Source organism: Biomphalaria glabrata, chromosome 1 (assembly GCF_947242115.1).
Source record: "Biomphalaria glabrata chromosome 1, xgBioGlab47.1, whole genome shotgun sequence".
Classification (NCBI taxonomy): domain Eukaryota; kingdom Metazoa; phylum Mollusca; class Gastropoda; family Planorbidae; genus Biomphalaria; species Biomphalaria glabrata.
Window position 1 is genome coordinate 57,837,474 of NC_074711.1, and position 24,018 is coordinate 57,861,491.

At 31.4% G+C, this 24,018-nt stretch overlaps 1 protein-coding gene across 4 annotated transcripts; it reads right to left on the minus strand.

Annotated features, from left to right (window-relative positions):
• Positions 1–2,723: 2,723 nt before the first annotated feature.
• On the minus strand, positions 2,724–22,889 carry LOC106058030 (casein kinase I). Of its 4 annotated transcripts, XR_008773692.1 has the most exons (10): positions 22,529–22,889; positions 18,159–18,265; positions 17,617–17,743; positions 17,427–17,525; positions 14,808–15,026; positions 14,468–14,542; positions 14,162–14,375; positions 11,353–11,509; positions 6,075–6,088; positions 2,724–5,225 (listed from the first exon to the last, which is right to left on the minus strand). XR_008773692.1 is itself a non-coding variant. In XM_013215405.2 (9 exons), the coding sequence occupies exons 1-9, from the start codon at positions 22,649–22,651 to the stop codon at positions 5,220–5,222; spliced, it is 984 nt and encodes a 327-aa protein (XP_013070859.1). In that variant the 5' UTR covers positions 22,652–22,887; the 3' UTR covers positions 2,724–5,219. The 4 variants fall into 4 exon arrangements, 3 of the variants coding, with proteins under 3 accessions (XP_013070859.1, XP_013070861.1, XP_055860223.1); XM_013215405.2 differs by lacking the exon at positions 11,353–11,509 and having other exon boundaries at positions 22,529–22,887; XM_013215407.2 differs by lacking the exons at positions 6,075–6,088; positions 11,353–11,509 and having other exon boundaries at positions 22,529–22,885.
• Between the last annotated feature and the right edge of the window lie 1,129 nt (positions 22,890–24,018).

The window sequence follows — 24,018 nt, forward strand, 5'->3', positions numbered from 1 at the left end:
ACGTTGACATTTGTACTTGACAAATGTGGTAATATAGCCTAAGTTGAATTCGACCCCTTTATAATTATGTAGAGAATTAGGTCGTCGCTTCAAGTTTGAAACTAAAAATAGATAACTATTTTCATAAGCACTACGCTGGCACGGTGGTTAGTGCATTGGCTTGAGCCCTCCAGTTCGAATTCAAGTCGCAAAACTTTTTTTTTTAATAGCATGCATTTAAAAAACGATCACGGTAACATTCACCCAGATACCCCCTTCTCTCCCCCCCCCCTTTTTTTTTCCCCAATTGGACCAGACAAGTGAAAGGATCATAGCGCATTGTGAAAGCTTAAAGCTTGAAATAGCGCTAAACAAAAAACAAAATTGGTAAAAAATATTTCAAATCGCACAGATTTATTATTGTTGAACCTTTGTATAGTTCCATGGATGAACTAGATCTATTACAAATTTTATTACATGACTGACCCAACCTAATTGATACAATTACACTTATTATAAGCTTTGTTTTTGTTGTTTTTTTTAAGTATTTTTTTTTTTTACATTTTTCTTTTTTTTTTCCAAATTGTTTCTACAAATCTTAATAATAAAAATTAACACACACACACAAAACTATAATATTCTCATCATACTGAAGTAAAGCTCTTCCAAAAGAGTTGAGCTACTTTATTGGTATTGAAATGGGATGTGCCTATTGCATTCATATACTTAGGATTTCGTTTCGATATTTGTGTCACAATGAAAACAGCTGTTCCTATTCATTTCATCCTCTCCAGATCAATGATATTGAAAAATAGAGTTCCGTTACTTCTGGTTTACCGAGAGCGTACATTTTTATTCTTTATGTATCCACAATGGAACAAGAAGACAGATCGTCGTATTCAATAAACTTAAAATAAAACAAACAATAAAGTTCGCCTTTCAGACCTTGCTATCAATATGGCAGATGATGTTACGGTCATCTGTTTCTCTGGCCAAGGGTGAACGAGCAAGGTGTCATGTGTCCGGCACAACGACCAAGCGCCTTAACTTTTCCTTAACTAATGTCAGTGGCACCCTAACAATCCCGAAATTCAAAATCCCAGTCTTCACAGAGATTCGAACCCAGGACCCCAGGTTCGGAAGCCAAGCGATTAACCACTCAGCCACTGCGCCCCAAAATAAATCAATTAAGCAACGTAAAAAAAAAATGTTTTAAAAAAGGAAAAAAAAATCATACCACTTCAATGCCTCATCCCTTTCTGAAAAATAGTAGTTAAGTCCATATATAAATGTAGTTTGGTGATATAGATCCAGACATGGAAACATTATACGACAGTATAAATTGTTAAACTGTCCTATACGTAAGTATATAGTCACAAATGAATTCTAGCAGTTCAGCTAATGATTTCTACTTAAGACTAAGACGGTGCGCACAAATGTTCCCGAACTTCTATGTATTTATTACATCTACGATATACATACGGGTATTCAAAAAAAAAAATCAATTTAACTTTATAATTATATTTTGAACAATTATAACGGTCAAACCAGAGTTTTCGCTGTGTGGTCAACTAGTACTTTTTTTTCCAGATTGGGGTCAGCGCGTCGCAGTCTGCCAGGGTGTAGCACAGTGAGCTGCAAACTGCCTAAGGGTCGCCGGATTGTCGTCAGGGTTGACTCCCGAAGCCTTTTCCATGATTGGGTATAACTGCAAGGCTGCAAAGGATTGGATTCAGAGTTTTCCTTCTCCTAGGTGGGAAGCCAGCAATGGCGAATGAGACCCCCCTGCCCGAAGCCTACTGGTTTAGGCGCCATTTACTCGCTTTCGCCCCTTCTGTTAAGGAAAACTATTCCGCCGGACTCAATACCTGAGCCACACGTGAAGGCCAGGAGTCGGAATGGTTGTCAGATGCTATTTGAGACGAATGTCATTAGAAAGCATTTTATATTTTCTTAGGTTGAAACCGTTCTACACATGGACATACTATTGAAACTCAGTTCAAACGTTTTTATGCAAACCAACTATCAATATCCACCAAATGGAATGCAGTAGCTTCACCTATTTTTCTCCCTGACAAGATTCGAGTGAAGTAAACAACTGAGCCAGTGTTGATCACATGTTGATCTCTTGGACACACAAACACGTTGTACATCCTCTGCACCACTGAGCAGTTTCCTAAGAAAACATGACAATTTGTGCCTAACATTTATAGTGCTTTACTTTCTGTTCACCAATAGACATAACCATTTTGACACATTTCTTTAATAAGAAGTCTAGTCAGGTGGATAAATAAATCATTTCAGTAAGGTAACTACTGACAATACCAGATCTGCTCAAAGATTGTTAGTTGAGAAGTTCAGCATTACAATTTAAGAATGTAATAAGTTTTCCAGTGAGAAGATAAGCATTCTACCACTTAGATCTTGTATACAACCAGATACAAGTTTAAATTATTATTTTTTTAATCAAAGGGAAATAACAAAACTTTATTAAGACTATAAATTGAGATTTCTCAAAGCCCATGAATGAAAATTGAGTTTTTATGAAATTATTTTTTTTACATGAAAATATTTCTTTCGTCTTTCCCTTATAACTCAAAATATTTCTATCAATCCTTAAACCAAAATCTTTAACAACCTTATAGATTTTATTGCTACATTATAGGCTGTATCAGTTTGAAAATGCGCAATAAATATAAAGTATTAAATAAATCTACAAGCAAAAAAATGTAGAAGACAATGTCTTAACAAATTCAACCACTTTTTCTTTAATACATTAAATTGATCAGTTGTTCACCTATCATAGGCCACAAAAAAGCTTTAAAAACAATAAAATAAAACCAAAATACATTTTCTATTGCAATTTTTTTTCTTATTTCTGTTTTTTTTTTGTTTGGCATAAATGAATAAAATGATATAGACTTCTGCTTCCTGTGTTACAAAATGTTAGATACAGAATCAAGTACGCTAGTATGAATATGATCCTTTTAAGTTAACATCAAAATCCTCAGATCATGCAAAAGAGTTGCTTCACATTGTGTCAACATTAGCTGCCAAAGCATCCCATATTTTAAGCTACAAATTTGAGAAACCAGCCTTTAGCTTGACTTGTTTACACGTATGCATACCTTAATGCTTAAATTCACTGATGTTAATATTTAGTGGCATTTTTTGAGGTCAGGGAACATTAGAAAGCTGAGATGGCTATCACTGGACACAGATAAATCAAATGAAAGAGCAGTAGTTAATTTAAAGAAGAATAAGTGTTTGAAAAATCATTGCAGATTTAATTCAGTTCAGATCATGCACACATAATTTTCTTAAAAAATGAATACAATGAAAACTTCACCCACAATTTCTATCAATCTAATTGTAATGTTAGAAAGAACAACAAAAATAATGGCCAGGTTTTTGAACATCAAAAAAAAAAAAGTTGAGAATTCATACAACTTATACAAACGAGTGAAATTCTTTTTAGAAAATTAATATAGAGAAATGAAGAATAATATAAATATAAATGTTAGTTTATCACTTCTAACAAGTCAGAGACAGATTGAAAAATGTCTAAAAATAATTTTTAAAAATAGAAACAAAAAAAAAAAACTGTAAATGGCCTAAATATTTGGAAGATAAAAAACAAAACTCAAAGAGTAATTCAAAGTCTATGTACAAAATGAAGACAAAATGATAGTGTGTAGGTGAAAGCCAAACCAGAATTCATAGACAGATTGAAAACAGAAAAGAACAACTAGTTAAGGCTCTGTACATCACTTTCTCGGAAGTAGTATTTACAGAACAACAATAACAACTTTGTGTTGAGTAAAGCTAGTTCAATGCTGATACTAGGTTCAAACTGTTAGGGCTTAAGGCAAATTCACAAGTACCAGGGTGAGAGATCTTCACATATAAGCTTTTTTTTGTTTCTTAAGTAAATATTTAGTTATAAAACTGTACCTCTTTTCTTTGAATGGAAGCATGAACTTGATTGGTTGAGGTAATAATAATTAGAAAAAACTATGCACAGCAAAACAATCATCCACCTGATACTACCATCTTGTTCCCATAACAAGTACAGTAGCTAAAATTAAGCAAGAAAAAGAAGACTGGACATTTAGAGTTAATAAAGATAACTCAAAGAACACCAAAGAGTAAGAAGAACTGTATACAAGGTGCTTTTACTTGATAATGTACATGGTATGCCATTCAACATTTATACTAGAGTTTATGATTGTCAAACTTGAAGACCTAACAAGTTAGTACAAAAATATAAGCAATTTTGTATTGATAATTTAAGCAAATTATCTTTACAGTATTTTTTTTTTCCAAGATCACAATAAAACTTACACACACACACACAATATAGTAAATATCTTCCTTACAGACAGATCTACATTTGTGAATGTCATTAAAAAAGAATAAAGACTACTGTATTTTACAAACAAGAAGACTCCATAGCAGGAATAGGAGATAACAATCATTTTTCAAAACTTCGTTACCTACAAGTCACCCAGAATCCAGTTGGTGGGAAAGGGGTACAATTCAAAGAGAGTTCCTTCTAACTAGAGTAACTTTAGTAAGAAATCTGTTGAATTACTTTTTACTAGTAGAGATTTACAGAACACAAGTCCATTACAAGCTTAATAATTAAAACATTTTTTCAGGAAAAAAAAAGTAAATAATTTTTGCTACTCTCCATTTTAGTTATGACAAAAGTTTTTGATTGAATAAGGCTTGTTGTAGTACACCAGATGATATGATAGGAATAATAGAAAGTGCCTAAAACAAAATGATTAAAACATGTACTTGTTAACAACTTTCATTAAGCACAACCCTTGAATAAAAAAAAAACAACATCTTCAAGCTAATCCTTATTAATGAGTGTAACATGTAAAATAAACAAACTCTACAAATACAGGGTGACCATGAAATAGCTTTTAAAAAAAAATATTACTGAAATTAAATTGAGAGAGAGAGCAAAAATTCTAAACTTTGAACAAAAAAAAAAAGTTCAAGCAAATTCCCATTATTATATATATATATAATAAAGTTTTTTCCATATTGTCATATAAAAAAAAATAGTATTTACACAATTAGAAATACAGTATTAGAAATTAAGTAACACGTGTGTAGGAATGAACTAACAATGTGTTATCTGTACAGGTACAACTTGTGTGTGGACAAACTAAAGCAGAACTTCAACCCAAGCCTATTGGTCACTTGATCTCAATAACAGCCTCATTTCATGCCTGCAAGTACATATAAGAAAAGAATGTATTCATCTTTTAAACAGTAATGCACATTTCTATACAGGAAGCTATTAGAGAATAAGATCTTATTTTAGAATTCCATAAAAGTTTGAAATAATTTCATTTAATTTTTAAAACAATTTTGTTCTTATTTAAAACAATATATATTTTACAATAAGTTCCTCAAAATGTAGTTTGATATAACATTTTACAACTAAACAAAATGGCACAGCACACAAAGAACTAAGCTAATATCAGGTGCTTTAGATAAGCTCATGTTAGTCTTTGAAATGCTGGCAAATTGTGAAGTATGAATTTCATGCAATTTAAAAATCTAAAGGGGTACACACATTTATTAACATTTACTTGACTAACAGTAGTCAGGTGTTTGGACAAAGAGGATATATTTATTGTTTCATTCAATAGGCCAAAATTTGTAGGATAAGTTGGTAAATGACAATATGGTAATAATTTTTATTTATACTTTTTAATCTACTACTACCGGTATGAGTAAAGTATATTTATTTATAAAAAAAACAAGAAATAGCACAATGTGGAAATCATAAGACACACAACATCAGCAAAAAAGTAATGGGAGGAACTGTGTATTGATATCAAATAATTAATGGAAGGAACTGTGTAAAATTTTTTGTAAATAACTCAACTCACAGAAATAAGAGACTATAACAACTCAATTGCAGGAAATATTGATAGATCTATAATTCAACAGAATTTGCAAAAATTTTTTTTTGAAAAGTACAAGAATTCAAAACAAAATTCAGTTGAATCTCAAATGAAATAGAATTTTATGTTGACAACTCTCTAGGCAATGTTTCAGTTCTAACTTACCTGCTTGGGTGCTGCTATGAAAAGAAAAATGAAAATAATTTTAAACTAGTGTATGCAGTTACACAATTCCCTACTACACAGATAAGTTGTCTCTTTATTATGAATGTTACATTTCAAAGTAAATTTTGATCATTCAAAAGTTGTTGTTTCTAATGCTAAAACTTGTATACACTAATAATGATATGGCAACCAAAGGAAAGCTGGCAATTGTGTCACCCTAGTGATTTTATGGCATTGTCTTTGATTCTGAAGATTGAGAACAAGTGCAGAGTTTCACATGAGTACCCAAACCCATTTCCGACCTGCAAATTTTTTCGCATCTGGTGCAGACAAAGCTTTTTTCTGCCAGCTAAGTTTTCTTTCTGTCTGCTGCACTTGTCTTCAATAAGTGTGTGGTAAATGTTGATATAATGAGGTGAAGATCTGCTCAATTCATTTCTATTGGTTATTTCCTGAAGATGGTTCTCTATCGCTGAAATCCATTTACATTTTTTTTTTGTTTCAAACTATTTTTCAAAACAACTTTATTTTTCGTATTCAACTCATCTTATATAGTTAAGTTATCCAAGCACAAAAAAGACTATTCAGACTCAAGGACAGGGCCGGTCCTAACTATTGCGTGGCCCTATGCGAAACTGAATGCGCAGGGCCTAGTCTGGGTCGGAATAAGGATAATAAGTGAAAATTAAGATTTTTGTATTAGAAAAAAATTCGACTTTGCAATTTATTCATTCTTTACTAAGTACAATATTGCAAACCTTGCAACCTATAGCATAGTCAGATGACAGTGACTGTAAATAAGGTATTGGAACTTAAGGTCCACATGAGAATTCTCCCGATCATTACATTTTATTACATGAAAGCTGACAATGCCATTTTTTATCGCATGTAGGATGGTTTTTGTAATAAATGACACCCACAAATGACAATTTTGTCTTTTTTTGAGGAGAGTTTTATGAGTTTTCAGGAGATTTTAATAAATGCAGGACATTTCCAGGAATTTTTCGTATATATTTTGCAATTTAATAATTATACCTAGAATAAGCGCGGGGCCTAAGAAAGCGCGGGGCCCACTGCGACCGCATAGGCTGCAGTGGCCTAAGACCGGCCCTGCTCAAGGAGATGCACAGTTTAATAATAATAATAATAATAATAATAATCTTTATTATCCGTAAGGAAATTTGTCTTACAATTTGTGCATTACACCAAACAAAAAACGTTATAACTATAAGAAACCAAAGTGTACATTCACACCAGACTCACTCATAATTTACATGTGACAAAGTTTATACCAGATTGTTCTTATTTAATGATTTGATTGCCAGGGGAACAAAAGAGTGTTTGTGTCTGTTTGTCTTTGTTATCGCTGTCTTGTATCTCTTTTGTGATGGTAAAATCACAAAATCCTGACACAAAGGGTGATTCTTTATTTCAAGGATCTTGTTAGCTTTTTTATAAGATATTTGTCTCAAACAACTGCCCAAATGGGGTTTGTTTTTTTGCCAATGATTTTGCCAGCAGCATTTAGGATTCTATAAAGTTTATTTTTATTTTTAATGCTCAGATTGCCATACCAGGCAGGTATATTGAAACTTAAAATATTGCAGATGTGAGCGCGATAAACATAGCCAAGGCCTTATCGCTAACATTAAAGGAGGACAGTTTTCTTAGTAATCGTAATCTTTGCTGCCCTTTTTTGCTGATATAATCAGTATTTGCAGTAAAATTTAGTTTATTGTCTAGGATAGTACCAAGGTATTTAAAGGTTTGCACAATTTCAATAGTCTCTCCAGCTACAGAAACAATATCATTTTCCTTCTTGTCCCTACGAAAATCGATTATCATTTCTTTGGGTTTTTTTTTAATTTAATAATAAAAAATTATCTTTACAGTATTTTTCGATGTGTTCTATTTCTTTGAAATACTCATTTACGTCTGAGCTCTCTGAGAGCAGGGCAACAAGAGCGGCATCATCAGCGAATTTTGTGAAGGAGCAACAAGAACAAGAACTTAGAAGGACCAAGATCATAATGTATTCCATCAACATTTAGTAAGTCCTTTTTTAAAAGTAAATATAGTTTGGAGATGCACCAATATGCTTTATAGTCAATAATCTATGTCATCAAGTTCTATCAATAGAAGGAAAAAAAACACAAAATAAAATGTAATATATAAAGATCAATTACCTTCATAAACATAAACAATATTCTATTAAATGAATGAAAACAGATATTGTTAGTAAAAAGCAAGTTATATCTGTTCAACCTCTTTAAATGTCAAAAGAAGATCCAATGTGTTGCAACCATTTCACTCGTTTTCAAAATGAGTTGCAGTAAGTTGCTTGTTATGATTTAGATATGAATGTTCTTCATTACCAGTGACCAAAAGGTGTTGGTTCACTAAAAAGTCTATATATCTCAAAAATTCCAATTGAAATATCACAATTTTCATTCCATTGCATTTAGAAATAGTTTATGTACAAATTGTGATATTTTGAGCTCAAAAGGTGCATGATGTAATTTAAAAATGTGTTAAAAAAAAAAAGGACACAAAATGTTGTCTGGGTTAGGCTGAAGTAATATTCTACTAAAACCAAGGAGTATTAAACAGGCATTTATGTTGAAATGCACTAACAATATTAGAACATTGCATTATCTATATATTTTTATATTTATTTTAGTATTACTTAGATTTGGTCCTAAAAAATGTGTCAGATGCATCAAGAAGTGTCCCCACTTAACAGAGTTTTAAACCTCTATCAATTGTAAAAAAAAAAAAAAAAAGTAATAGCAGTCTGCTCCCCAGTGTGTTTCTCTTACATTTTTTTTAATACAAACTAATCATATGGGAATTACTTAAAAGTATCACTGATACTGCTTAGTGCACAAGTAGTACCATTTTCTTGGGAAAAAGCAACATAGTAGTTAACAGTAGACATTAATAGGCATGGTGTCTTACATTTTTTCATTTGAATCATACCAGAAAATTTCAGAGATTCAGATATAAGTACTATCAAACATAAAAAAATATTTTAAGATTTGTTTTGCTTTTTTTGCCAAGTAGTAATGATTTCTTTTCTTGTATATATGAAATAGTAAATTCATAATCTGAAAATTAATGCAATTTAAATATATTGTATTAATTTTAAGACTATGAATTATGAATATATATATATATATATATATTGTTTAGAACTTTCATTTAAAAATAGTATAATATAACAATAAGATAAAAAAACAACATTAGAAACAAAAAGAAATATATAAATATACTTTGACCAAAAATGTCATAAACAGGGTTAGTAGCACTTTTCCATGGCAAGATTTTAGGAGATTTTAGGAAGTTTTTTAAGGATGAAATATATATATATATGTGTGTATGTGTCCAGTCCGTTTGTGTGATACATTGTAAAACATACACAAAACTATGCATTTATCAAATCAATTATTGTTACTTGATTTTGGAAATAATAAAGATCTTGCCAACATCCCACCCAGAACAGAAACAAAGTCATTAGCTGTGGTATGTCCACAGTAAATGTAATGAAAGTTTTCTTTTAATCAAGTAATAACTTGACTGTCATCCCAATACCTCAAACAACCTTTTTTTTTTCTTCAAAAATTTATTAAAGAGCATTACAAATGGTTGCTATTCCATTTTTTTAAATAAGATACATTCTTAGAGATGCTTTCATAATGGGATTCATAGTGAAATTGTACATTTTTTGTTCTTATGTGTATCTTATAGATACTAGAGTCATGGTGGGCATTTTAGGTAATGTTTTATTCTTTTATTAACAACTTAAATCCTCCCCATAAACAGAGTCTATTTGTATGTTTAATTGACATTTGCTTAATAAATAAAGGTTTTTGGAATGGGGGGGGTGAGGGTATTAGACATATTCGCATTTGTTTTCCAAGCAGAATTTCTTTTTCAATGAGATTTATGTTGTTTCCCTGGCTTTTACAACCGAAATAACACAGCTGTGTGCACAATATTTTCATTAAATCTACAGTAGATCTAGACTCTTGATCTAAGTCACTAAAATTCGCTGACTTTTCACAGATGTGTTCGAAATATCTTCAGTGAATCTACCGTAAATCTAGACTCTCTAAGCCACTAAAATTTGCAGACTTTTCACGGCTGCGTGTGAATCATCTTCACTGAATCTATCCTAGATCTAGACTCTTGATCTAAGTCACTAAAATTCGCTGGCTTTTCGGGGCTGTGTGAGAATTATCGTCACTGAATCTATATAATCTAGATCTAAAATCTATAATAGACTCAATAGATTCTAACTATAAGTCATTAAAATTTGCTGACTTTTCACGGCTTCACAGGGTTAGTAATTACCTTCACTAGCTAAGTCACTAAATTCGTGGATTTTTCACTGCTGTGTGCGATTTATCTTCACTGAATCTACCGTAAATATAGACTCTAGATCTAAGTCACTAAAATTTGCGGGCTTTTCACAGCTGTGTGCGAATTATCTTCACTAGATTCTAGTGATTTAGCTTAAATTTAGAATCTAGCGTATTTCTAGAGTAATCAAGACATTAGATTATCGAGATCATTAAATTGACTAAAATTTATGGAGTTTTCAGGTTAGGTGCGAATTATCTTCACTAGATCTAACTTAGATCTAACTCTAGTTACTATTACTAGCTAGATCTAGATGATTTACGGACTTTCCACAACAAGATTTTAGTTGTGAGAGGGTTTGGAGGGGTGTAGCCTACACATTAGGCTGGTAATTGCTCTAAATATAGACAATAGTCACTACACACTAAATCTAGCGCGTTTTCAGCCATAAAATAAAAGGAAACAACCATTTTTGCACTGCCTTCAGAAAAATATTGCCAGGTGAAACGCTTGCTTGAGACAAGGCCATCTTAAATCACGAGGTCGGGCTTCACAAGTGGGTCAAAGGCATGTTGACGCGTCATTGGTCAGCTCATAACAAAGCCAGCCCATAACGCCTTAGTTACACTGTTGTTGTTCCCCCCCCCCCCCCCCCACATTTTTAGCAAGAAAAAAGCAAAATTATATTTTTTAAAAATAGTGGGTAAAAATTTTAGGAGAGTGGACAAAATTTTAGGAGAATTTCAGGAGACTTTTCGTTTTTTAGGAGCGCTACGAACCCTGCATAAATAGCTTTGCAGTGTCAAAATAAAAGGTTTAAAAACTAATTACAAAGTAAATAAAGGGTTACAAAAAAATTAAAAATCATAATTTGAAAATTTAACTTGGAATAACTTTAAACTGATATATTTATGACCTTTTAAAATTAAGTGATTTAGTAAGTTGTATAGGTATACTTTAGTCTCCTACATCTAACAATTCTTCATTTAAGGACACGTAATGCGATGGTGAGTCTGGAGATAATGAGTCAGGAGGCCGAAGGACCTGAAGTGGAAGTCGGAAATCTGACATTGCTGCATCAGGGCAGTACCATGAAAGAGAGTATGATAGATCATGTTGTCAGCAACAAATTATAAATTATTTTTAAAAATTCTTAAACCACAATCAGCACAGATGAAAAAAATAATTACTGTAATAATGAAAGGTATATACAGTATATTCTTTGATAAGTTAGCTTTATTCAAGCTATTGGGCATTCATTTACTTATATGCCTAACCTTTAAAAAAAAATTATCACCACTGAAGAATGACAGAATGAAAAAATATTAACAAGCACATAATACAACTGCACTAAATTATTATTTTGATAAACAAAAGAAAAATTTTAAAAAATATTAAACATGTCTAACACATTATGTTCCAGTTAATCTACTAATTGCCAATTTAACAATTTTTTTAGTTCAGGGGTGGGCAAATTACGCCCGCGGGCCACATGCGGCCCCCCCAAAGACTTTTATGCTGCCCGCAGACACCTAAAGAAATTAGGTGTACCCACAGGTTATACATATAAAGATGCAAATATATTTAAAAATAAATAATTATAAACTCTATATAAATTATTGAAAATTCTGATTCTTATCACTTATGATGAAGTGGTTAAAGACACATTGTCTCTACATGTCATTCTAAAAATTTTAAAGTAAATAAAAATCATTCTTATTGGCAATCAAAACACTCAGTCAAAGATACAACTCAGATCAGCATTTATTCAATGTTATGAAGAACTGTGTTGACAATATAGGGTTGGCTTGAAACAAGAAGGCATGTGTAACAACTGATAAAGCCTGTGCTTTGACTTGAGAAAAATAGAACAATATCCCAACCATAAACTCTAAACGGGAAAGTTTGCGCAAAGCTGCATTGGATATGAAACATATTGGCCCAACTATATTAGTGATCAAAGCTGTCAGCGCTAAGGGACTTCATCACAGGTAGTTTGTAGAAGTACTTAAAGATTTGGAAACAAAACATTCCGATGTTCGGAACCACTATAGTATCCGCTGACCTAGCATGGGCAAGAAGGTATTGAGAAGAATATGGTATCTTAAGGAAGAAATTATGTTCATTGAAAGACAATATGACTAATAATTCTAATGAAGAGTGGAAGACAGAATTCACTTGTACATCAGGGATATTGCAGTGGGTTGCTTCCACATGCAATGTATGTGCATGTTAAATCTTTTCAAACAAAGTTTTACAATTTCTCAAGGCAAGCAATTGAAAACAGGTTGTGTCATTTTCCTTTCTTGAAAGGTGAAACTATTTCAAGTGAAATGGTTGACAAGTGCAAGACTTATTTGGGTTCCTTGATTTTGAATTCGCTAATTTTAAGAGGTCAGTTTTCATTACCCTCAGCTCCCTATTTAGTGCAGAAACTGATTAAGCTCCAGAGGAAAAACCTTCAAGCAAATTACAACATTAAAGAGAAATTCCAGTCAGTTCTTCCGCGGGAGTTTAATGGGTGCCAGAAGCTGCATTTCCACACTTTAAAAAAGACTTTGCAACTAAACTTTTACATTAATAGGGTCCACATAGATCTGTGGACAAATATTTTCTGTTTGTTTGAAAAAAAAACAAGTGGAAGAACAGGTCGATGCTGACTAACAGTAATTTGAAAGCAGTCACAAGGAGAACAACTAGTAAGCTAGTTCCACAGTTCTGGAACATGAGGCATGAGTGTAGATAGTTAAATAGCTCACATAAAGTACAACTTTACATTTGTGGTGAAATGTTGTGATGTAAAAAGACTATATGAAAATTTTAAAAGAATATTCGTAAAATTATTTTCAAAATTGCTCTATAGTTGTAATTCCGCAATTGGGAGTGTAAAACAAAATGAAATGTAAATGTATAATACAGTATACATGTGAGTTAAAAGATACTATAAACAGTTAGCTAGCATATTTTTCTAATTTGTAATTACATGATATTTCATATACATATATGCCGCCCCCCCCATTCCTAAATTTTTGTAAATGCGGCCCTCAATGGAAAATAGTTGCCCACCTCTGTTTTAGTTGATTGTTTCACCTCCTAAAAATCTCAAATCTCCAAAGAACATTTTACCCATGTCACTAGACTGGCTGTTTGACAGTTAAAAGATGACACCCAAGATCAGAAGCCTAAAAATGTATCAACCAGTAACAAGCTAGGAGCCTGGGGGTACTAACCAGGTATTAGTTAATTATTTAAAATAAACTGGAAAAGGCATTTGTAGATAGTTGTTGCTCACGTACAATTAGTATTTCTTGGTCATATTAGCTTTCAACAAATAATGTTTAACATTTGTAAGATTGTTACATGTTAGCTAAACAAATGTAATGTAAAAAGTATTAATTAACAGCACAATACATATACTACTTCAATCTAAACAAGATAGAAGATTATCAAGATTTAAAGAAATTTAAGAATAGCTAAAATTTATTGCAAATGAAAAAAGGTAATACAAATTGAGATGTAAAAGCAAAAAAAAAAAAAGGTAGATAGAGCCAAAGCATTTTGTACAACATAAATTTATACTTTTTATATTTATACATTTCAACATTTAATTTAAACATTTTTTTAAATAAACAAGAACATTTTCTAAATGAAAAAAAAAAAAAGTTTCTAACTGAAAAACATGTACAAAATCTAGCTCCTAACCATATTTCCTTTTTTCTACATACCATTTGCAGCCAATGAAGACATGGCAACACCCGAGGCCGAAGATGCTGCAGCTTTCTGTTTTAGCATTGTCCAGTCAAACACATAATCATACTGATGATTCAAGGTGCGGAACAAGATTCTAAACAGTTGCCTTAGGTACATGTAATCTGGTGCTTCTTCAAATCTTAATCCTCTGCAGTAATTTAGGTACATGGCAAACTCTGCAGGAAATCCCTATTGTGATATTTTATAAAAAAATTTTGATTAATAAAACCTTACAGAAATTTCTTTTTTTAAAAATCAGACATAAAATAAGTACTACTTACTTTGCAAAGAACTTCCACTGGTGTTGACATTTTCTTTTCACTTATTCGCTCATACTTTTGCTTTTTTGTTGCTGCCTAGAAATAAAATTAACAGTATTTCACTATGAAAAGCAAAGATATTTCATAATGCAGGTTACATTCAATAGTAACAAACGATTGTTTATCAATTTTAAATATTTTAAAGTGCATACTTCAGTCTCATCTGAGTACTCTTCAGCTTCAGCTGAGTACTATCTTTAAAGAAACTATAAAATATCCAAAACTGAAGTTTCATTACAAAGAAGGCAAACAATATCTTTACTTATTTCTTTATATTAATTAACATTTGATTCACACAAACCTTAAGACCCTGCCAAGGAAGCTGTCCTCTGTTGAAATACATCAGAACATAACCCAAAGATTCCATATCATCTCTCCGACTCTGCTCAATACCTAAATGAGCATTGATACTGGCATAACGAGCTGTTCCTGTCAGATTTTTGTCTTCCCTATATGGGATATGCTGGCGAGTTCTATTATCTCGATACTTCTTAGCAAGACCAAAATCTATTATGAACACCTAACAAATAGAAAACAAATAAGTTAAAAACATAGAAATGTTATGCATATTTGTTTTATAATTTAACAACTGTTTCTTTTAAAAGTTACATAAATTTCATAAGTAAATAAATTTTAACAATTTTTCATTTGTCTATTTTTACTTCAATATATGCACACAAAATATTTTTTAAAAGAAATAACAACATCTAAATTAATTTGTCGCACGCATTAAAAAAACATTTGAAAAAAAAAGTTTAAAAATGTATTATAGTTTCATCAAATATGAAGCAAAATTATTTAAATAACACATAGTAAATACTAATTACTTTTTTTTATTGGTCTTAAATATAGTATATTATGTGTGTTTATTTGAGTTCTCTATTAAGTACTTCAAATAAGAGTCACAATAACAGCACTTAAAAAAAAAAAAAAATAATAATAAGCACAGAGATGCCTACATGCCAAAATGGAAATGTGTATTCCTAGACATGGAAATGTGTATTTTGAGGGGCAAATATGTAATTTCCTAAATATAAAGAAATACACTCAGGAAAGACTAAAAATCATTTAAGCACATAATATAACAAGAAATGCATCAATCCTAAAGTTAACACAGCATAAAGTTATAGGCTATGACATTTTTTACATTTGTCAAAATATTTATTATTTTTGTATTTGTTATAGACTATTCTAAAATATGTTAATGTTAGAATTAGGCCGTTCTTGTCACTTTGCAATGATTTTATGATAATAATGCCTCTAGTGTAATCCTCATTTCGTAACAGCAGCAACAGAAAATTCATTCAAAAGAATGGAGATTTTTGTTACAAGTGAAAATAGACTTAAACCAGATGTAATGGTTTGCTTAGCTGGATCAGTGACATCTAATTCTATAAAAGTAGTTTTATTTATAGGAAAATTTCTTTACAAGGTAGACTATCCAGACACTGGAAATATTTGAAACATTTTGAAAGAATTCACATTTTCTTCTTTTAGACCATTCTTTACAGAGTTTTCAATGAAAGCTTTGGCATCCTCTACAGTCACTAATAACAAACATTTTAAAGATTTTGTTTCAGGCAGATAATTCTAATTAGTCATTGAACTTGCTTCTAATACAAAAGCTGGGCTATCAAGTGTGCTGAATAGTTGTAAGATAAAGCTATTTAATTTGGTTTCTGATACTTTTAGTTGTATTATGAAACAAACAAATGTGTTAAAGGAAGGCGCACAAGGAATCAAGAGTTTAATAATTTTTGTCATCATAATTCTTTGAATTCAAGCCTTTATAAGTAATGGAACCTAGCTAGTCGCTAGTGACTAAAACAGTTGCTACCACAGAGCATATGTTCTGCAAGTCAAGGAACATCAGTTTGATTCCCTTTATCATGCTGAGAGAGATTAAGCTTAACGAATAATTCTTCTATTAAAACCTCTGCAATTCTCACTTTCATCTCAAAATAACTCTCTCCTGAATGTGCTGGTTTACAAAAAATCTAATCTAGATCTATAATAGATTTAGATCTGTAGGCAGCTTCATTAACAGTTGATTGGTTTTTAATGTCCATATGGCTATTTAAAGGTATTTTAACAATCCCACGAAATTGTAGGCTATATCGTGAATGTTAAATACTAGATCTAGACCTTTACAAAGTCAAAGTTAGAAAAGCTAATTTAGCCCCTTTTTTTTTAGATTCCATGGATGAGAAAGGAGATCAATAAATCTCTAGTAGTAGTAGTAGTCTAAATCTAGATATATAATTAGATGTACTTTGATGTAGATTAGTTCTAAATCTAAGTCAAGTAGGTCTACACACATGGTCACATCAAGATCAAGATCTAGAATTATTAGAATAATCTACATCAATTTAGATTTAAGTGTAGATCTAGATCTTAATTCTAAATCTAGATTCACATAAATTATATTATAGGTGACTGACAACATAAAATATCTCAAGATCTAGTTCTAGATAGATCCTGTCTAGATTCTAGATAATGAATTAATCAATCAATTAATTCCCAATCAAGGTGAAGACTTTATGTAAACAGACACACTGAAACTGAAAGTAACCCCGCTTTATTTAGATCAGTAAGATGTAGATCTAGTAAACATTTTAATCTTCACGAGTCAGCGCACACAGAAAAAAACGCGATACCGTGGTAGATCTATAAGACTAAGAATATAGTCCACTTCCAGACAATGATGCACTGATCTATACATGATTAGCAAGAGTACCTTTTTTTTTTTTTAAATTTTTTTTTTTGTTTTTGTTTCAGAGGGGGAAATGCATATTTTCAGATGATAAACTGTACTCGCATATTTTCGTGTCCATCTGCGTACAAAATATGCAAGATGTGTACTTGTAGGCAACTCTGTAAGCAGTAAAAGTGTTAATATGTCAATTAATTAATTTCTTACCTTGTTACAATGTCTGCCAATACCCATTAGAAAATTGTCTGGTTTAATATCACGGTGGATAAAGTTTTTGTTGTGTGTATATTCAATTCTGTTAATCATCTAAAGTAGATTAAGTTAAAATAAAACTAATTAATACACTTATAAAATTATGTTTAATACTGACATTTTTTAAAGAATCTGTTGATATTACCTGATCTGCTAACATCAAAACTGTTTTCATAGTAAACTTGCGACCACAAAAATTGAAGAGATCCTCCAAACTGGGTCCTAACAAGTCCATGACAAGAACATTGTAATCTTTCTCCTGACCAAACCATCTGTAAACATTTTCAATTTATATATAATATATATATATATATAAATAGTTAAAATTATGAGTCTGAAGAAAATCCTTTAAAAAATTAAATCTTAATAGGGTCATTTACAGAAAATATGAAGCCAATATGGATACATTCCCGATTTAAGGTATACTTATGCAAATGTTACTATAACAAGTTACTGGATCAAGTACTAAGAGTGGGTAGACTAAATGTGCAAGTTTATAGAAGAGGTTATGTATTTTAATTTTCCAGACCAAAAGTAAAGGAGATGAATAAGAGAACTAGTTTAAAAAAAAAAAATGAATAAAAAAATAATGAAACTCCCTTTTGTGTGTGTGTATATGTATGTATATATGTTAATATATATAATATGTAAAATAATCTTAACATGGAATCCTACATTTTTTCTCACCTTATATGTGGAATGCCTACGCCCCCTGATAACAACTTGTAGAGCTTGCTTTCATATAACAGCTGTGGGTGTCTGGCTTTTGTTGACTCTAGTTTTACTGCAACTTCCTGGATAAATTTTAAAAAATCACATTTAACTTTTTGGCTATATATACATTTTTTAATTACAATGGTGTTTCGTTATGTAATAATTAACAAAAGCTACAGAAAACACAAGTGTATACTGTTTAGTGTTTAAATGAGAATACAATACTGCTAAATAGACTAAAAGAAAGGAAAATAATGAATGTACTTAATGAAGGCATCTACACAGTTTTTATCAGAAGCAATTGAAGATTAAATGAATACCGTACAGAGTGTACAGTAATTTACAGATAAGAATAACCCCAAAAATACTTTATTATGAACACTGAAAGCTGTCTATAACATACCATAGTGTGCCAGATTTATCCACATTATTTAGTGTCAAGTGTTTGGGGCAATACTAGATATTATGTATGTAAGTATAATTTCTAAGGCTTCTTAAAAAAATATGATTAATGACTGGTGTTGATTAATTCTCCTTAATCTGCTCTAGATAAACATGCCAATTCTGCACTGGTGGAAGCAGACATTGACACAGTTTTATCCAATAGGGCATCTAAGCTAAGACATGGTTTTGACAGATTTGCCTGAACATCGCAATTCGTGAGAAGCCACAAGTTTTCTATTAAACCTTTGTATTTTATTTTGTGTATCCCCACATTCTATAGATATGAAAAAAATATAGAAAAAAAAGTATTCCATATTTTTAAAGCATAATGTTGTTATTTTCTTTCTTTTTCCCAAGTACACTTATTTTTAATTTGCCTTACCAGTATGTCACATTTTATTTTAATTTCTGCTTCCTTTTAGTAAAGAACAAAACGTACTGTACATTACTTGCACAAAAAAAGTAACCAAATGTGCTATATCTAGAATTCAAAAGCAGAAAAGGGTGTGGGAGGGGTCAATCCATTAAAGGCAAAGGAAGCTAAAAAAAAAAACCAGTAAAACAGTAATTGTAATTATTATTAAAAAAGGTCTGAAAACTGTGCACGCTGAGGGGGGGAGGGGGGAGCAGAGTCAGAAAGGCAGCATATAATATAATTAAATATTTCCATATATTTATTAAATTGAGAAGCCAAAGAAAATTCAGAGATAATATATGTAAAACTTTTATGTTGCGGGTGGGAGGGCAGAGGGAGAAAGTAAAAATAATATTAGACTATAATTTACGTCTGAAAGGTATGTGTGTGTGTCAAGGGATAAGCATTATAAAAACAAATAAAACTGGTCATTCCAATTCAAGTCAAAAGTATACATGTGTCAGAGAACATGATAAATAACCAAACGCAAGATGAAAAAAAAAAGGAGGTTCCAGAGAGAGAGAGAGAAAGAAAGAGAGAGAGAAGGAAAGAGAGCAGATTATTCCAACACAGCCACAGTGTGAGAGTAACAGTAGAAATTTACGTCTGAAAGGTATGTGTGTGTGTCAAGAGGGAAGCATTATAAAAACTAATAAAAGGGGTCATTCCAACTCAAGTCAAAATTGTGTCAGAGAACATAATAAATAACCATATATATGCATGAATTAAAAAAAAGGAGGTTCCAGAGAGAGCGAGAGATAGTATGTATAATAAATTATAATTTATAGATCTAGATCTAGAGTAATTTATTTATTCTGGACATTACATGAACCTGAACAACTAGCTGTTTTTGTGGTCATTACATCATTATTTATATATTTAATATGAAACTAACATGCTGTATAATGTGAGTGTCCATTTTCCAACGATTCTGACCTAATTTCCTTCCATTTAGCTGTCTTTTTATGTAAGAAAAAAAGAATTTCTAATTTGTAAGTCAGGTTTTTGTTTTTTCCTGTTACCAGGATGATTTTACCTCTTCCTAGGGTTAAGACTATATTTTTTGGTTGGCTAAGCCGATGCTAATTGAGCTCGCCAACATTTATTCTGTTTTTGGAGCTGATTTGTTTGATTCATAAGCCAAGTTGTTATGATTCCATACAAAAAAAAAAAATTAATAGGGTGTTTGTATTAAATAATGATTTTCTTACCAAAATTTATTTCAAACAGCCAGTTTTGGACATCAATGTTAATGATCTTAAATATTTGTTTCTTTGTTGTTGTTTTTTTATAGAGAATAAATGGGCAAATGTTTGGTGAGAGCTTGATACATTGAATGAAGTTAAATGCCTAGAGCCTACTAGAGGCTAGATCTAGACCTACTAGATAGATCAAGATTTATATAGATCTATAGAAAGAATATAGAGGATTCAGCTATTTATTATTTAGGCAAGAATGGCCATCCTAGCCTGAACTATACTACAAAAGATCATCTGTATTAGAAATGTATTGAATGAATAAACATTCAACACACATCTAATCATGCAAACATAAAATAAGTCTAAAAGTCAGTGTTAGTGTAGAAGTCAATCCCAGTGACCTAATTTGGGTAGAATAAGTGTGTTCAAATTTTTATTTTTTGTGTTCGTATGTATGCATAATTTGAAAACATCTTAATGATTTCATGTGAGGGGCTGGGGATCTTAAAGTATAGTTAATAATAATATCAATATATAGAATTAAAATTCAAGTTTATTGATGCAAAAATATAGAGACTGTTTGAAATAAATTTTGGTGTTTGTAATCAAATTAGGTATGACAAAATTTGTTTGAATTAAATGAAAACACATGGCCTCTTTGACCTTAAATATAATAACAAATATAGGTTAGGGGTACAAATATAAGTAGTCATCCATATTCTCCTTTAACTTATGAAGATTTTGATGATACGTCATTTTCTTTTCTATGTCGAACCATTGTAAAATAATGCGCTGTCAAAGTCAAACTTTCAAATTTTGGCCTTTTTTTAATAGAGTAGTAATAGTATAGTGCCTACTAGTACTAGATCTAAGTACTATAGACACTGTGACTATAACTATAGTCTATAGGAGTATAGTTTCTATAGAGTCTATAATAGACAGTAATGAGTATACACTATAGTATACTGTATAGATTACTAACTATAGTTTACTAGATCTATAGAATAGATTATATAGTAGTTTATTTATTTCAGACATTACATGAATTCGGACATTCGCTGTTTTACTGGTCGTTAAATTATTATTTTAATATTTATTATAAAACTAGCGCGCTGCATAATGTGCTTTTCCATTTTCCAATGATTCTGACCGAATTTCCTTCCATTTAGCTGTCTTTTTATGTAATAAAAACGAATTTCAAATTTGTAAGTCAGTTTGTTGTTTTTTCCTATGTTACCCGAATGACTTTACCTCTTCCTAGGGTTAAGACTATATTTTTTGATTGGCTTAGTCTATACTAATGAGCCTGGCAATATTTATTCTGTTTTAAAGCTAATTTATTTGATTTATAAGCCAAGTTGTCTGATTCCATAAAAATAAAAAATTAATAGGGTGTCCGAATTAAATTACGATTTTCTTACCAAAATTTATTTCGGACAGCCAGTTTTGGATATATCAATAAAAAATGATCTTATATTATATTTGTTCGTTTGTTGTTGTTTTTTTAATAAAGAATAAATGGGTAAATGTTTGGAGTCAGCTTGGTACATTGAATGAAGATAAATGCTTAGATCTAGACCTACTAGATATATCTAGATTTATATAGAGAGAATATAGAGGATTCAGTTAGGCAAGAATGGCTATCCTAACATCCTATCCCAGTGACCTAATTTTGGTAGAATAAGTGTGTTCATATTTTTACTTTTTGTGTTCATATTTATGCATAATTCCAAAACATCTTAATGATTTAATGTGAGGCGTTATGCCTGGGGATCTTAAAATTTAGTTAATGTTAGTAAAGATTTAAAATCCGAGTTTATTGAGGCCTAAATATAGAGACTGTCCGAAATAAATAATATGGTGTCCGGAATCAAATAATGTGGGTCAAATTTGTCCGAATCAAATGAAAACACATGGCCTCTTTGACCTTAAATATAATAACAAATATAGGTTAGGGGTACAAATATAAGTAGTCATCCATTATATTCTCCTTTAACTTATGAAGATTTTGATACGTCATTTTCTTTTCTATGTCGAACCATTGTAAAATAATGCGCTGTCAAAGTCAAACTTTCAAATTTGGGCCTATAGCTAGGTGTCCGAATAGCATAAACTACTCTAGACCTAGAATCCTAGATCTATTCTAGATAGGTGTAGGTCCTATGTGATATGTGTTCGAAAAGCATTTAATTGTGATTTAAACTTGATAAACTACTCTAGATCTAAATGATCTCTGTGGCATTTTACGTCTCGAGAGATCTAGATAGTAAATTAATTCCACTTACTTCACCATTTGAAATATTTATGGCCAGATAGATATCTCCAAATGATCCACTGCCTATTTTGCGTACCAGACGATATTTTCCAGCGACGTTGAAGTCGCCCTTTGAAGCAGACGTGGTTGACATTTTATATCACTGAGAACCCTGTTCCACTCACACACACTCATACAAAGTATCGAGAAAAATCACGCTAACTACCCCCACCCATAACCTTTTTGTAGTTTGTATTTTTTATAAGATAAAATCCATATTCTTTAGATGTTTACGAGTTTTGTTTTGTTCTCTAAATAGCAGCCGAAGATGACACAATAACATGAAGCAGAGGATTTCGGGATATTGACAACCTACTACCTACACACAGGCACGAAAATGTTTAGGAAGGTCGGATTGTAAAAAGCTCTCGACTTAATCTTATAGTTTCTAGTCGATATTTCTCTAAAATAAAAATATATATAAATATTTAAGCGAGTAGTTTAAAATAAATTAGTTAGAATATGTTAATTTTTTGAATGTTTTTTAAATTTGTAAATTTATGAAAATTTTATTAAAATTAAAAACAATAGCTTCTCTCTCTTGTTTCCCAAGTGTGTGGATGGTAACTGCTGTTTGCTGTATAAAACATCCGCGCACTCTCAAAGAACTTGTCGGCAGAGGCCTAGATCTAGATCTACTGGGCGCGGCTAGAATCTAAATCTAGAATAGGCCTACATAGTTTAAATTTATTGGGAACGTTCGTATCTGCTCCCCTCCTTTATTGTTTTTCGTGTGTTAAGTAAGAAAAACAATGCCTAGATGTACACCAATGTCTAAACCTAAATTAACTTTTTATTTGAATTCAAATTGAAACAAATCAACCTAGATTCTAGATCTAGTTTACCTAGCCTAGCAAGAAAAATGTAACTATTTTTTGTAACTACTTAAACTAGGCCTAGATTTTCTGTAAGCTCTAGACTCACAGATCTATTAGTCTATTGAGAAAACTTAATTTTCAGTTGGAACAAATATAAAAATTGTGTAGCTACATTAACATGTTTGCCGTTGATCCTATTTTGTTTACTTTGATTTCACTCTCCAATCCCTCCCCCCCTCAAAATCTACCTACTTAACTAGATCTGGATCTAGACTTAGTTGAAGAACTACTCTGAATGAATGCCTACTAGACAGTCTAAGATTACTAAATTATATTTGCACAAATTGTAAGATAAATTTCCTCTTTGATATTAAAATCTAAACATTCTTATTGTTAGGCCTATTAGATCTGTATATGTTGATAAAAGGTTTTACATGTTTAGGATGTTCCTTAAGAGTTGAAGAGAGTTTACTTCCTAGTCCAAACCTCCCGCAAGACGACGGGGGATGGGAGCGGGCAGGGTTTGAACCCGGGACCATCGATAAATCTGAACGACAGTCCAGCACACAAACCGCACGACCAAGCAGCCATAGAAATTTTCTTCCCAATATTTTCTAAAAGGCTGGAAGATAAATCATTAAAG

Excerpts from the sequence above, each read along its gene's own strand:
- LOC106058030 (XM_056004248.1), bottom strand. The coding sequence starts at position 22,651 with ATGTCAACCACGTCTGCTTCAAAGGGCGACTTCAACGTCGCTGGAAAA. Across the intron at positions 17,744-18,158 it reads GTAGGCATTCCACATATAAG|ATGGTTTGGTCAGGAGAAAG; the intron begins GTGAGAAAAAAT and ends AAATGTTTACAG. Across the intron at positions 17,526-17,616 it reads TTTTGATGTTAGCAGATCAG|ATGATTAACAGAATTGAATA; the intron begins GTAATATCAACA and ends AATCTACTTTAG.